This window comes from Caretta caretta, chromosome 1, assembly GCF_965140235.1.
Source record: "Caretta caretta isolate rCarCar2 chromosome 1, rCarCar1.hap1, whole genome shotgun sequence".
Classification (NCBI taxonomy): Eukaryota; Metazoa; Chordata; order Testudines; family Cheloniidae; genus Caretta; species Caretta caretta.
The window spans coordinates 263,655,708-263,669,861 of record NC_134206.1 but is presented as its reverse complement, the minus strand read 5'-3'; the positions used below and the strand labels follow the sequence as shown (position 1 = coordinate 263,669,861).

Sequence of the window (14,154 nt, the reverse complement as noted above, 5' to 3'; positions counted from 1 at the left end):
AGGAGCCAGACCTGCTGGCTGCTTTTGGGGTGCAGCATGGAGCCAAGACACGCAGGGGGCCTGCCTTAGCCCTGCTGTGCTGCTGACTGGGAGCCACCCGAGGTAAGCCCCTGACCCAACCCTCTACCCCAGCCCTGAGCCCCCCGAAACCTGGAGCACCCTCCTGCACCCTAAACCCCTCCTCTCTGGCCCCACCCCAGAGCCTGCACCCCCAGATGGAGCCCTCACCCCCCCCCGGCACTCCAACCTCCTGCCCCAGCCCACAGCCCCCTCCCACACCGTGAACCCCTCTGCTCCACCCCCCAGCCTAGAACCCCCTCATACGCCTCAAACCCCTTATCCCTGGCCCCACCCCAGAGCCTGCACCCCCAGACAGAGCCCTCACCCCTCTGCCCCCCAACCCCCTGCCCAGCCTGGAGCCCTCTCCTGCACCCTCAACCCCTCATTTCTGGCCCCACCCTGGAGCCCGCACCCTCTCCCGCACCTCAACCCCCTGCCCCAGCCCAGTGTAAGTGAGTGAGGGTTGGGGAGAGCAAGCCACCGAGGGAGGGGGAATGTTGTGAGCAGAGGGCAGGGCTTTGGGGAAGGGGTGGGGCTAGGGTGTTCGGTTTTGTGCAATTAGAAAGTTGGAAACCCTACCAGAGTCCCTTGGGAAGGATGGCCCTGAAGCCTGGGGGCCAGGTATTGAATTAAGATGGCATTCTGCTTGTTTGCTAACCTTTGTTATAAAGGAATAATAAACCCCCGTGAGACTGGGCCTGGCAGTGCATGCTTGGAGTTGGGCAGTGGTGGCTGCCTGTGACCCCTGGTACCAGAAGTGGGATCTCAGCCCACCCCTAGACTAAGGGGAGAGATGGAGGAGGTGATGTGCCTGTTAGTGGCAGGGCAACTGCAGCAGCTGACCCAGGCTCTGCTGATGCAGTTGAAGGAGAATCAATAGAAACAGTAGGAGGCCCATTGGCAAGAAGTCCACTCCAAACAGCAGGTGTGGATACAGAAGCGGTTGGGCCATGCCACGCCTGGTAATGCAGTTGGTGATGGGACTGGGGGCCAGTTGGCTCTGGGCCTGGCGAAGCTCAGACCAAAGGATGATCCCCAGGGTTTTCTCTGGACACTTGAGTGGGTGGTAAAGGCAGCGGACTGGGAGGATTTGACTTGGGCAGCCTGCATAGCACCGCTCCTGACAGGTGAGGCACAGGCGGCTAACCAGGCAGTGAGCGATGAACAGGCAGACTCCTATCCAGTGGTGAGGGCAGCCATCCTAGACCGGTTAGGGCTGACTCCGGGGGCTTATGGGCACAGGGTCCAGGTAGAACCGTTCCTGCAAGGGGCACAACCGCGGGTAGTGGCCCAGAAACCACGGGACCTCGTGACGTGGGGGCTCTGCCCAGAGACCAGTTCAGTGGAGAAAGTTCTGGATCAGGTTGTCCTGGAACAGTTCCTGAAGGTTCTACCTGGGGGTGCAGAGCTGGGTGGGGCACTTCCAGCTGGCCTCATGGGGGGAAGCCATGAAGCGAGCTGAAGCCTTCTTTGAGGCTGAAGGAGACAAGAGGCCAGGGCAGTATGGTAAACCGAGTGGAGTTCACCAGGGGTGACCCATGGAAGTCCTCAAGGGGAAAGACCCCAAGCGTCCTAAACATTGTGTGTGGGGGGGGGGGCGCGGCGCACAGCACCTACAAAGGATCTGGGGAGCCCTGCAGTCTACTGGAAATACTGGTGGAAGTGGACCACGGGGCTCTGTGGTTTGCTTCGGGTGCGGTCAATCTGGGCATATTAAAAAAAAAATTGCCTGATTATGGAATGTGATACCTCAATTGTTACTACAATGGGCCCAAGCGGTGGGGGTCAGCTCCAAAAATCAGAGGGCTCTGCTGTGGGTAGTAGCAGTTAGGGTGAGAGGAACTGTAGTTAAGGGACTCATAGACTCAGGTTGCGAGTGTACTCTGGTTCAGGAAGACCTGGGGAGGTTGAATAGTCTGGATTGACACCTACCTCCCAGTTCTTGTCTCCTGTATTTATGTCGAGACCCGCATCTATCCCACTGCAGAAGTTGATGTGGAGGCATGTGGTTGGAGAGCTCAACTGCATGTCAGGGTAGCCAAGGGCCTGCCTTGGCCCATAGTTCTGGGGAGAGACTGAGTGGGTTTCTCAGACCTCCTGCAAGAGGGGCTAGGACACCAGCCCAAGACCAGGGGGTGAGGGGTCTGAGGCAGACTGGGAATGGAGTAATGGGGCTGGGAGCCAGAGTAAGGATGACAAAGAGGGACTGAGAGGGAGAACATGATTTTCCCTGACCAGCCTAGGAAGTGCCATCAGGAGTTGGACAATGTAAGCAATAAATTGACTGATGGTCAAAATCCCTTTCCTAATCCTATCTGGCCAAATTATGGGGTCCTGTTATACAGAGTTTCAAATTACCGCTAGATAGAGGCCTTGATATGAAGAAGGGGATGGTTGTTAAATTTAGTAATCACTGTACTCCAAATATTTTTGGCTGCCACAATAACTGGAAATTGTTCTTTAGGGAATCTGTATTAATCTGAGTGCATCGCAATGGAGAGGGGTTAAGGAGCAACCAATTCTGCTTCCCGCTGGATTCAATCCAAGGCTCCAGCATGAGGTAACAAGCCATTGTGCTGTTTGGTTAAAAATTATTGCCTAATGGTAAAGTTTGAAGTTGGGAAATGTTAACCCACCTGTATTGACGGGGCTGTAATCTTTGTAAGGATGTTCTGGGCTTCTTACCAGCAGCCCCCAAGAAAGACCTGAACATGTCAATTTCAGTAAAAAAAAAGGAAGGAACATGGATGGGAAGTGAATTTAGAATACAAAGGATCCTGGGAAGGGCATTCATTTTGTTTTTCCCCAAAGGGAGAGGGGTAGTGCCTTCCATTTGTTTAAATCATTTTCTGAGTGCATGATTAATGGGGCTAAGTTAACCTTGACCAGGGGTGGCCAACCTGAGCCAGAGAAGTAGCCAGAATTTACCAATGTACATTGCCAAAGAGCCACAGTAATATGTCAGCAGCCCCCCATCAGCTCCCCCCCACTCCCAGTGCCTCCCACCCACCGGCAGCCCTGCCAATCAGCACCTCCCCCTCCCTCCCCACACCTCCCAATCATGTTTCATGGTGTGCAGGAGGCTCTGGGGAGGAGGGGGAAGAGCAAGGGCATAGCAGGCTCAGGGGAGGGGGCAGGAAGGGGTGGAGCGGGGGTAGGGCCTGTGGCAGTTGAGCAGCGAGCACCCCCCGGCACACTGGAAGGTTGGCGCCTGTAGCTCCAGCTCCAGAGTCAGTGCGTGTACAAGGAGCTGCATGTTAACTTCTGAAGAGCCGCATGTGGCTCTGGAGCCACAGGTTGGCCACCCCTGACCTTGACTATGTTCTTAATTTCCTTAAGGAACAAGATGCCAAGATATCTGAGGTTTGTCTGTTGCCATCTAAATATCCCTATAGGAGAGCCACTTCCAACTAGATCCATTGAGATCATAGAATCATAGAATATAAGGGTTGGAAGGGACCCCAGAAGGTCATCTAGTCCAACCCCCTGCTCGAAGCAGGACCAAATCCCAGTTAAATCATCCCAGCCAGGGCTTTGTCAAGCCTGACCTTAAAAACCTCTAAGGAAGGAGATTCTACCACCTCCCTAGGTAACGCATTCCAGTGTTTCACCACCCTCTTAGTGAAAAAGTTTTTCCTAATATCCAATCTAAACCTCCCCCACTGCAGCTTGAGACCATTACTCCTCGTTCTGTCATCTGCTACCATTGAGAACAGTCTAGAGCCATCCTCTTTGGAACCCCCTTTCAGGTAGTTGAAAGCAGCTATCAAATCCCCCCTCATTCTTCTCTTCTGCAGGCTAAACAATCCCAGCTCCCTCAGCCTCTCCTCATAACTCATGTGTTCCAGACCCCTAATCATTTTTGTTGCCCTTCGCTGGACTCTCTCCAATTTATCCACATCCTTCTTGAAGTGTGGGGCCCAAAACTGGACACAGTACTCCAGATGAGGCCTCACCAATGTCGAATAGAGGGGAACGATCACGTCCCTCGATCTGCTCGCTATGCCCCTACTTATACATCCCAAAATGCCATTGGCCTTCTTGGCAACAAGGGCACACTGCTGACTCGTATCCAGCTTCTCGTCCACTGTCACCCCTAGGTCCTTTTCCGCAGAACTGCTGTCTAGCCATTCGGTCCCTAGTCTGTAGCTGTGCATTGGGTTCTTCCGTCCTAAGTGCAGGACCCTGCACTTATCCTTATTGAACCTCATCAGATTTCTTTTGGCCCAATCCTCCAATTTGTCTAGGTCCTTCTGTATCCTATCCCTCCCCTCCAGCGTATCTACCACTCCTCCCAGTTCAGTATCATCCGCAAATTTGCTGAGAGTGCAATCCACACCATCCTCCAGATCATTTATGAAGATATTGAACAAAACCGGCCCCAGGACCGACCCTTGGGGCACTCCACTTGATACCGGCTGCCAACTAGACATGGAACCATTTATAACTACCCGTTGAGCCCGACAATCTAGCCAGCTTTCTACCCACCTTATAGTGCATTCTTCCAGCCCATACTTCCTTAACTTGCTGACAAGAATACTGTGGGAGACCGTGTCAAAAGCTTTGCTAAAGTCAAGAAACAATACATCCACTGCTTTCCCTTCATCCACAGAACCAGTAATCTCATCATAAAAGGCGATCAGATTAGTCAGGCATGACCTTCCCTTGGTGAATCCATGCTGGCTGTTCCTGATCACTTTCCTCTCATGCAAGTGCTTCAGGATTGATTCTTTGAGGACCTGCTCCATGATTTTTCCAGGGACTGAGGTGAGGCTGACTGGCCTGTAGTTCCCAGGATCCTCCTTCTTCCCTTTTTTAAAGATTGGCACTACATTAGCCTTTTTCCAGTCATCCGGGACTTCCCCCGTTCGCCACGAGTTTTCAAAGATAATGGCCAATTCCTTCAGCACTCTCGGATGCAACTCGTCCGGCCCCATGGACTTGTGCACGTCCAGCTTTTCTAAATAGTCCCTAACCACCTCTATCTCCACAGAGGGCTGGCCATCTCTTCCCCATTTTGCGATGCCCAAATCTTCATTTGAAGATCTTCATTGCTTCTGACATATCACAATTTATCTTGTAGCCAGAGAATTTACCAAAGTTATCTACTGTTGGTAGGATATTCAGAATAGATTGATCTAGATTTTTAATATATAGGAGGATGTCATCTGCATATAGAAGGATTTTTGTTTCCTGAGTGCCTGATTTGATCCCTTGAATACCTTGGTGTTCCCTAATTAGGGTATGTCTACACTACAAAATTAGGTTGAATTTATAGAAGTCGGTTTTGTAGAAAGCATTTTTATACAGTCGATTGTGTGCGTCCCCACACAAATGCTCTAAGTGCATGTAGTCGGCGGAGTGTGTCCACAGTACCAAGGCAACTGTCGACTTCCGGAGCATTGCACTGTGGGTGGCTATCCCACAGTTCCTGCAGTCTCTGCTGCCCATTTGAATTCTGGGTAGAAATCCCAGTGCCTGATGGGGCTAAAACATTGTCGCGGGTGGTTCTGGATACATATCGTCAGGCCCCCGTTCCCTCCCTCCCTCCGTGAAAGCAAGGGCAGACGATCGTTTTGTGCCTTTTTTCCTGAGTTACCTGTGCAGACGCCATACCACGGCAAGCATGGAGCCTGCTCAGCTAACCGTCACCGTATGTCTCCTAGGTGCTGGCAGATGCGGTACTGCATTGCTACATAGCAGCAGCAACCCATTGCCTTGTGGCAGCAGACAGTACAATAGGCCTGAAAACCATCCTTATCATGTCCGAGATGCTCCTGGCTGCCTCGGTGAGGTCGGTCAGGAGCGCCTGAGCAGATATGGGTGCAGGGACTAAATTAGGAGTGACTCGACCAGGTCATTCTCTTTAGTCCTGCAGGCAGTCCTATTGTACCATCTTCTGCCAAGCAGCCAGGAGATGTGGATGGCTTGCAGTCCTTCTGCACCGTCTGCTGCCAGCCAAAGATGTAAAAGATAGATGGAATGGATCAAAACAAGAAATAGACCAGATTTGTTTTGTATTCATTTGCTCCCCCCTCCCTCCCTCCCTCCCTCCATGAAGTCCTGCCTGAAATACCAGAGGGAGGGATAGCTTAGTGGGTTGAGCATTGGCCTGCTAAACACAGGGGTTTGAGTTTAATCCTTGAGGGGGCCATTCTGTGTGACAGTTGTTTTTGTTTCTCCTTGATGTAAAGCCTCCCCCTTTGTTGATTTTAATTCCCTGTAAGCCAACCCTGTAAGCCATGTCGTCAGTCGCCCCTCCCTCCGTCAGAGCAACGGCAGACAATCGTTCCGCGCCTTTTTTCTGTGCAGACGCCATACCACGGCAAGCATGGAGCCCGCTCAGATCGCTTTGGCAATTAGGAACACATTAAACACCACGCGCATTATCCAGCAGTATATGCAGCACCAGAACCTGGCAAAGCGAAACCGGGCGAGGAGGCGACGTTAGCGCAGTGACAAAAGTGATGAGGACATGGACACAGACTTCTCTCAAAGTATGGGCCCTGGCAATGCAGGCATCATGGTGCTAATGGGGCAGGTTCATGCCATGGAACGCTGATTCTGGACCCAGGAAACAAGCACAGACTGGTGGGACCGCATAGTGTTGCAGGTCTGGGACGATTCCCAGTGGCTGTGAAACTTTTGCATGGGTAAGGGCACTTTCATGGAACTTTGTGACTTGCTTTCCCCTGCCCTGAAGCGCATGAATGCCAAGATGAGAGCAGCCCTCACAGTTGAGAAGCGAGTGGCAATAGCCCTGTGGAAGCTTGCAACGCCAGACAGCTACCGGTCAGTTGGGAATCAATTTGGAGTGGGCAAATCTACTGTGGGGGCTGCTGTGATGCAAGTAGCCAATGCAATCAAAGATCTACTGATATCAAGGGTAGTGACCCTGGGAAATGTGCAGGTCATAGTGGATGGCTTTGCTGCAATGGGATTCCCTAACTCTGGTGGGGCCATAGATGGAACCCATATCCCTATCTTGGCACTGGAGCACCAAGCCAGCGAGTACATAAACCGCAATAGTTTTCAATAGTGCTGCCAGCACTGGTGGATCACAAGGGACGTTTCACCAACATCAACGTCGGATGGCCGGGAAAGGTATATGAAGCTCGCATCTTCAGAAACTCTGGTCTGTTTCAAAAGCTGCAGGAATGGAGCACTCTGGGATAGCTCCCGAAGGCCAATACCATCTAATTGCGTCCACAGTACCCGAAATTTGACCCAGCAAGGCCGATTTCAGTGCTAATCCCCTTGTCGGGGGTGGAGTAAGGAAATCGATTTTGAGCCCTGGTCTACACTAGGACTTTAGGTCGAATTTAGCAGCGTTAAATCGATGTAAACCTGCACCCGTCCACACAATGAAGCCCTTTATTTCGACTTAAAGGGCTCTTAAAATCGATTTCCTTACTCCACCCCTGACAAGTGGATTAGCGCTTAAATCGACGTTGCCGGCTCGAATTTGGGGTACTGTGGACACAATGGAGCTATCCCAGAGTGCTCCATTGTGACCGCTCTGGACAGCACTCTCAACTCAGATGCACTGGCCAGGTAGACAGGAAAAGAACCGCGAACTTTTGAATCTCATTTCCTGTTTGGCCAGCGTGGCAAGCTGCATGCAGAGTTCATCATGCAGCCATGACCATGCAGAGTTCATCAGCACAGGTGACCATGATGGAGTCCCAGAATCGCAAAAGAGCTCCAGCATGGACCGAACGGGAGGTACGGGATCTGATCGCTGTTTGGGGAGAGGAATCCGTGCTATCAGAACTCCGTTCCAGTTTTCGAAATGCCAAAACCTTTGTGAAAATCTCCCAGGGCATGAAGGACAGAGGCCATAACAGGGACCCGAAGCAGTGCCGCGTGAAACTGAAGGAGCTGAGGCAAGCCTACCAGAAAACCAGAGAGGCGAACAGCCGCTCTGGGTCAGAGCCCCAAACATGCCGCTTCTATGATGAGCTGCATGCCATTTTAGGGGGTTCAGCCACCACTACCCCAGCCGTGTTGTTTGACTCCTTCAATGGAGATGGAGGCAATACGGAAGCAGGTTTTGGGGACGAAGAAGATGATGATGATGAGGAGGAGGAGGTTGTAGATAGCTCACAGCAAGCAAGCGGAGAAACCGGTTTTCCCGACAGCCAGGAACTGTTTCTCACCCTAGACCTGGAGCCAGTACCCCCCGAACCCACCCAAGGCTGCCTCCTGGACCCAGCAGGCGGAGAAGGGACCTCTGGTGAGTGTACCTTTTAAAATACTATACATGGTTTAAAAGCAAGCATGTGAAAGGATTACTTTGCCCTGGCATTTGCGGTTCTCCTAGATGTAGTCCTAAAGCCTTTGCAAAAGGTTTCTGGGGAGGGCAGCCTTATTGCGTCCTTCATGGTAGGACACTTTACCACTCGAGGCCAGTAACACGTACTCGGGAATCATTGTAGAACAAAGCATTGCAGTGTATGTTTGCTGGCATTCAAACAACATCCGTTCTTTATCTCTCTGTGTTATCCTCAGGAGAGTGAGATATAATTCATGGTCACCTGGTTGAAATAGAGTGCTTTTCTTCAGGGGACACTCAGAGGAGCCCATTCCTGCTGGGCTGTTTGCCTGTGGCTAAACTGAAATGTTCCCCGCTGTTAGCCACAGGGAGGGGGGAAGGTTGAGGGGGTAGTCACGCGGTGGGAGGAGGCAAAATGCAACCTTATAACGAAAGCACATGTGCTATGTATGTAATGTTAACAGCAAGGTTTACCCTGAAAGAGTGTAGCCACTGTTTTATAAAATGTGTCTTTTTAAATACCGCTGTCCCTTTTTTTTTCTCCACCAGCTGCATGTGTTTCAATGATCACAGGATCTTCTCCTTCCCAGAGGCTAGTGAAGCTTAGAAAGAAAAAAAAACGCACTCGCGATGAAATGTTCTCCAAGCTCATGCTGTCCTCCCACACTGACAGAGCACAGACGAATGCGTGGAGGCAAATAATGTCAGAGTGCAGGAAAGCACAAAGTGACCGGGAGGAGAGGTGGCGGGCTGAAGAGAGTAAGTGGCGGGCTGAAGACAGGGCTGAAGCTCAAATGTGGCGGCAGCGTGATGAGAGGAGGCAGGATTCAATGCTGAGGCTGCTGCAGGACCAAACCAGTATGCTCCAGTGTATGGTTGAGCTGCAGCAAAGGCAGCTCGAGCACAGACTGCCACTGCTGCCCCTCTGTAACCAACCGCCCTCCTCCCCAAGTTCCATAGCCTCCACACCCAGACGCCCAAGAACGCGGTGGGGGGGCCTCCGGCCAACCAGCCACTCCACCACAGAGGATTGCCCAAAAAAAAGAAGGCTGTCATTCAATAAATTTTAAAGTTGTAAACTTTTAAAGTGCTGTGCTTAAAGTGCTGTGTGGCATTTTCCTTCCCTCCTCCACCACCCCTCCTGGGCTACCTTGGTAGTCATCCCCCTATTTGTGTGATGAATGAATAAAGAATGCATGAATGTGAAGCAACAATGACTTTATTGCCTCTGCAAGCGGTGATTGAAGGGAGGAGGGGTGGGTGGTTAGCTTACAGGGAAGTAGAGTGAACCAAGGGGCGGGGGGTTTCATCAAGGAGAAACAAACAGAACTTTCACACCGTAGCCTGGCCAGTCATGAAACTGGTTTTCAAAGCTTCTCTGATGCGTACCGCGCCCTCCTGTGCTCTTCTAACCGCCCTGGTGTCTGGCTGCGCGTAACCAGCAGCCAGGCGATTTGCCTCAACCTCCCACCCCGCCATAAACGTCTCCCCCTTACTCTCACAGATATTGTGGAGCACACAGCAAGCAGTAATAACAGTGGGAATATTGGTTTCGCTGAGGTCTAAGCGAGTCAGTAAACTGCGCCAGCGCGCCTTTAAACGTCCAAATGCACATTCTACCACCATTCTGCACTTGCTCAGCCTGTAGTTGAACAGCTCCTGACCACTGTCCAGGCTGCCTGTGTACGGCTTCATGAGCCATGGCATTAAGGGGTAGGCTGGGTCCCCAAGGATACATATAGGCATTTCAACATCCCCAACAGTTATTTTCTGGTCTGGGAATAAAGTCCCTTCCTGCAGCTTTTGAAACAGACCAGAGTTTCTGAAGATGCGAGCATCATGCACCTTTCCCGGCCATCCCACGTTAATGTTGGTGAAACATCCCTTGTGATCCACCAGAGCTTGCAGCACTATCGAAAAGTACCCCTTGCGGTTTATGTACTCGGCGGCTTGGTGCTCCGGTGCCAAGATAGGGATATGGGTTCCGTCTATAGCTCCACCACAGTTAGGGAATCCCATTGCAGCAAAGCCATCCACTATGACCTGCACATTTCCCAGGGTCACTACCCTTGATATCAGCAGATCTTTGATTGCGTGGGCTACTTGCATCACAGCAGCCCCCACAGTAGATTTGCCCACTCCAAATTGACTCCCGACTGACCGGTAGCTGTCTGGCATTGCAAGCTTCCACAGGGCTATCGCCACTCGCTTCTCAACTGTGAGGGCTGCTCTCATCTTGGTATTCATGCGCCTCAGGGCAGGGGAAAGCAAGTCACAAAGTTCCATGAAAGTGCCCTTACGCATGCGAAAGTTTCGCAGCCACTGGGAATCGTCCCAGACCTGCAACACTATGCGGTCCCACCAGTCTGTGCTTGTTTCCCGAGCCCAGAATCGGCGTTCCACAGCATGAACCTGCCCCATTAGCACCATGATGCATGCATTGGCAGGGCCCATGCTTTCAGAGAAATCTGTGTCCATGTCCTGATCACTCACGTGACCGCGCTGACGTTGCCTCCTCGCCCGGTATCGCTTTGCCAGGTTCTGGTGCTGCATATACTGCTGGATAATGCATGTGGTGTTTAATGTGCTCCTAATTGCCAAAGTGAGCTGAGCGGCCTCCATGCTTGCCTTGGTATGGCGTCCGCACAGAAAAAAGGCGCGGAACGATTGTCTGCCGTTGCTCTGATGGAGGGAGGGGCGACTGACGACACGGCTTACAGGGTTGGCTTCAGGGAGCTAAAATCAACAAAGGGGGTGCCTGTACATCAAGGAGTATTTCAGGCAGGACTTCACGGAGGGTTCCAATAAGAAATGGTGCACCTAAGTTATTGTTCTTATTGGAACAAGGAGGTTAGCCTGGCCTCTGACTGATACATGGCTAGATTTACCTCGCTGCACCTTCTCTGTGAGTGACTGCAGTGTGACCTAGAGGAATGAGTCCCCTAGACAGGGGAGGAGGCAAATGAGTACAAAACAAATCTGGTCTATTTCTTGTTTTGACCCACTCCATCTATCTTTTACATCTTTGGCTGGCAGCAGACGGTGCAGGAGGACTGCATGCCATCCACATCTCATGGCTGCTCGGCAGAAGATGGTACAGTACGACTGCTAGCCATCCCCATCTCTTGCCTGCCTGGCAGAAGATGGTACAGTACGACTGCTAGCAGTCCGTATCGCCTGCCCGCTCACCATAAGACGGTTCAATAGGACTGACTGCAGGACTAAAGAGAATGACCTGGTCAAGTCACTCCAAATTTAGTCCCTGCGCCCATGTCTGCCCAGGCGCTCCCAGCCGACGTGGCCAGGAGCACCTCGGACACGACGAGGACGACTACCAATCGTATTGCACCGTCTGCTGCCAGAAGGCAATGGGTTGCTGCTACTGTGCAGCAAAGCCGTACCACGTCTGCCAGCACCCAGGAGACATAGGGTGACGGTTACCTGAGCGGGCTCCATGCTTGCCGTGGTATGGCGTCTGCACAGGTAACTCAGGAAAAAAGGCGCGAAATGATTGTCTGCCCTTGCTTTCACGGAGGGAGGGAGGGAACGGGGGCCTGACGATACGTACCCACAACCACCCGCGACAATGTTTTAGCCCCATCAGAGTGCTCCATTGTGACTGCTCTGGACAGCAATCTCAGATGCCCGATTGTTTGCCGTTGCTCTGACGCCGGGAGGGGCGCTTACAGGGTTGGCTTCAGGGAGCTAAAATCAACAAAGGGGGTGGCTTTACATCTAGGAGTATTTCAGGCAGGACTTCATGGAGGGTTCCAATAAGAAATGGTGCACCTAAGTTATTGTCCTTATTGGAACAAGAGGGTTAGCCTGGCCTCTGATTGATACATGGCTAGATTTACCTCGCTGCACCTTCTCTGTGAGTGACTGCAGTGTGATCTAGAAGAATGAGTCCCCTAGACAGGGGAGGGGGGGAAGCAAATGAGTACAAAACAAATCTGGTCTATTTCTTGTTTTGATCCACTCCATCTATCTTTTACATCTTTGGCTGGCAGCAGACGGTGCAGAAGGACTGCATGCCATCCACATCTCATGGCTGCTCGGCAGAAGATGGTACAGTACGACTGCTAGCAGTCCGTATCGCCTGCCCGCTCACCATAAGACGGTTCAATAGGACTGACTGCAGCAGGACTAAAGAGAATGACCTGGTCAAGTCACTCCAAATTTAGTCCCTGCGCCCATGTCTGCCCAGGCGCTCCCAGCCGACGTGGCCAGGAGCACCTCGGACATGACGATGACGGCTACCAGTCGTACTGTACCGTCTGCTGCCACAAGGCAAGGGGTTGCTGCTACTGTGTAGCAATGCCGTACCGCATCTGCCAGCACCCAGGAGACATAGGGTGACGGTTACCTGAGCGGGCTCCATGCTTGCAGTGGTATGGCGTCTGCACAGGTAACTCAGGAAAAAAGGCGCGAAATGATTGTCTGCCCTTGCTTTCACGGAGGGAGGGAGGGAACGGGGGCCTGACGATATGTACCCGGAACCACCCGCGACAATGTTTTAGCCCCATCAGGCATTGGGATCTCAACCCAGAATTCCAATGGGCAGCGGAGACTGCGGGAACTGTGGGATAGCTACCCACAGTGCAACGCTCCGGAAGTCGACTCTAGCCTCAGTACTGTGGAAGCGCTCCGCCGAGTTAATGCACTTAATGCACTTAGAGCATTTTCTGTGGGGACACACACACTCGAATATATAAAACCGATTTCTAAAAAACCGACTTCTATAAATTCGACCTTATTCCGTAGTGTAGACATACCCTGAGAGTCCTTTAAGTTGAAAAAAAGGGCTTTGTCGTGTGGACGGGTGCAGGGTTAAATCGATTTAACACTGCTAAATTCAACCTCAACTCCTAGTGTAGACCAGGGCTTAGTAGTGCAAGTAGTTCTAATGCTAGATTGAACAGAAGTGGGCAGAGGGCATTCCTGTCTAGTTCTGCAAAACAGATCAAAGGTGGGAGATATTGTGCTATTCTTTAGGATAGGGGAGGTGGGGTTGGATGTTAACAGCTGAATCCATGATTTCCCCAACCCAAATTTATCCAGGGTAAGGAACAAATATTGCTAGATAAGGCTTTCTTTGCATGAGTGAAATGATTGCATGGGAATTTCTAGAATGTTGGTGGAATGCCATAACATGAATAAACTGACGTGTTATCTGAACCATGCCTTTCTTTTAATAAATGACACTTGACTGGGGTGAACCGTATCACTTGTTACTTTTTCAAGCCTCTGTGCCAGTATTTTTTAAAATGTTTTTATATCAGTATTGACAAAAGAGGTGAGTCTGTAGCTAGTAGACTTTTGTGCATCCTTACCCAGTTTAAGTAGCATAGTAATTTAGGGCTTCCCTCATAACTGGAGGTAAGATACGTTTCTTTAAGGCATCTTTGTAAATGTAGAACAGCTTAGGGACCAGAATTCCTTCGAGACTTTGATCACCTTCTATCAGTAGTCATCAGGGCTCAGGGTCTTGCCTGGACTAATTTTCTCCATGGCCTTGTTTATTCCCTCTGATTGCAATGGAGAGGCCAGCCTGGCTGCTGTTCTTCTGAGATTTGTGGGAGGTTAAGAGTTTTAACAAAAGTATTCAGTTCTTCTGCGTCAGGTGGTAAATCATTATTGTAAAGAGCCCGGTAGAATTTCAAAAATTTATCATTGATCTCTTTGTGATTAGCAATAACCTGCCCTTGTTCTGATTTGATTGATACTATTTGGGACCTTTGACCTCTCACTTTTAATGTGTGTGCAAGAATTTTCCCTGCTCCCTCCCCCGATTCCCAGTATGTTTGAGTCTAAAGAGA

The 14,154-nt window shown here is 51.1% G+C and overlaps 1 protein-coding gene across 3 annotated transcripts in view; it reads left to right on the top strand.

The window, feature by feature from the left end:
- Positions 1 to 14,154, top strand: part of LOC142070533 (suppressor of cytokine signaling 1-like) — a 52,111-nt gene that overhangs the window by 1,256 nt on the left and 36,701 nt on the right. For 2 of the 3 annotated variants that reach the window (XM_075124223.1, XM_075124222.1), the window contains exons 3-5: positions 2,525 to 2,620; positions 6,288 to 8,296; positions 8,885 to 9,454. In XM_075124223.1, coding sequence (XP_074980324.1) covers positions 7,702 to 8,296; positions 8,885 to 9,405 — 1,116 coding nt within the window. In that variant the 5' untranslated portion in view covers positions 2,525 to 2,620; positions 6,288 to 7,701 and the 3' untranslated portion in view covers positions 9,406 to 9,454. Of the gene's footprint in view, positions 1 to 2,524; positions 2,621 to 6,287; positions 8,297 to 8,884; positions 9,455 to 14,154 lie in introns of those variants that run through there. The other variant, XM_075124224.1, reaches the window with a different exon arrangement.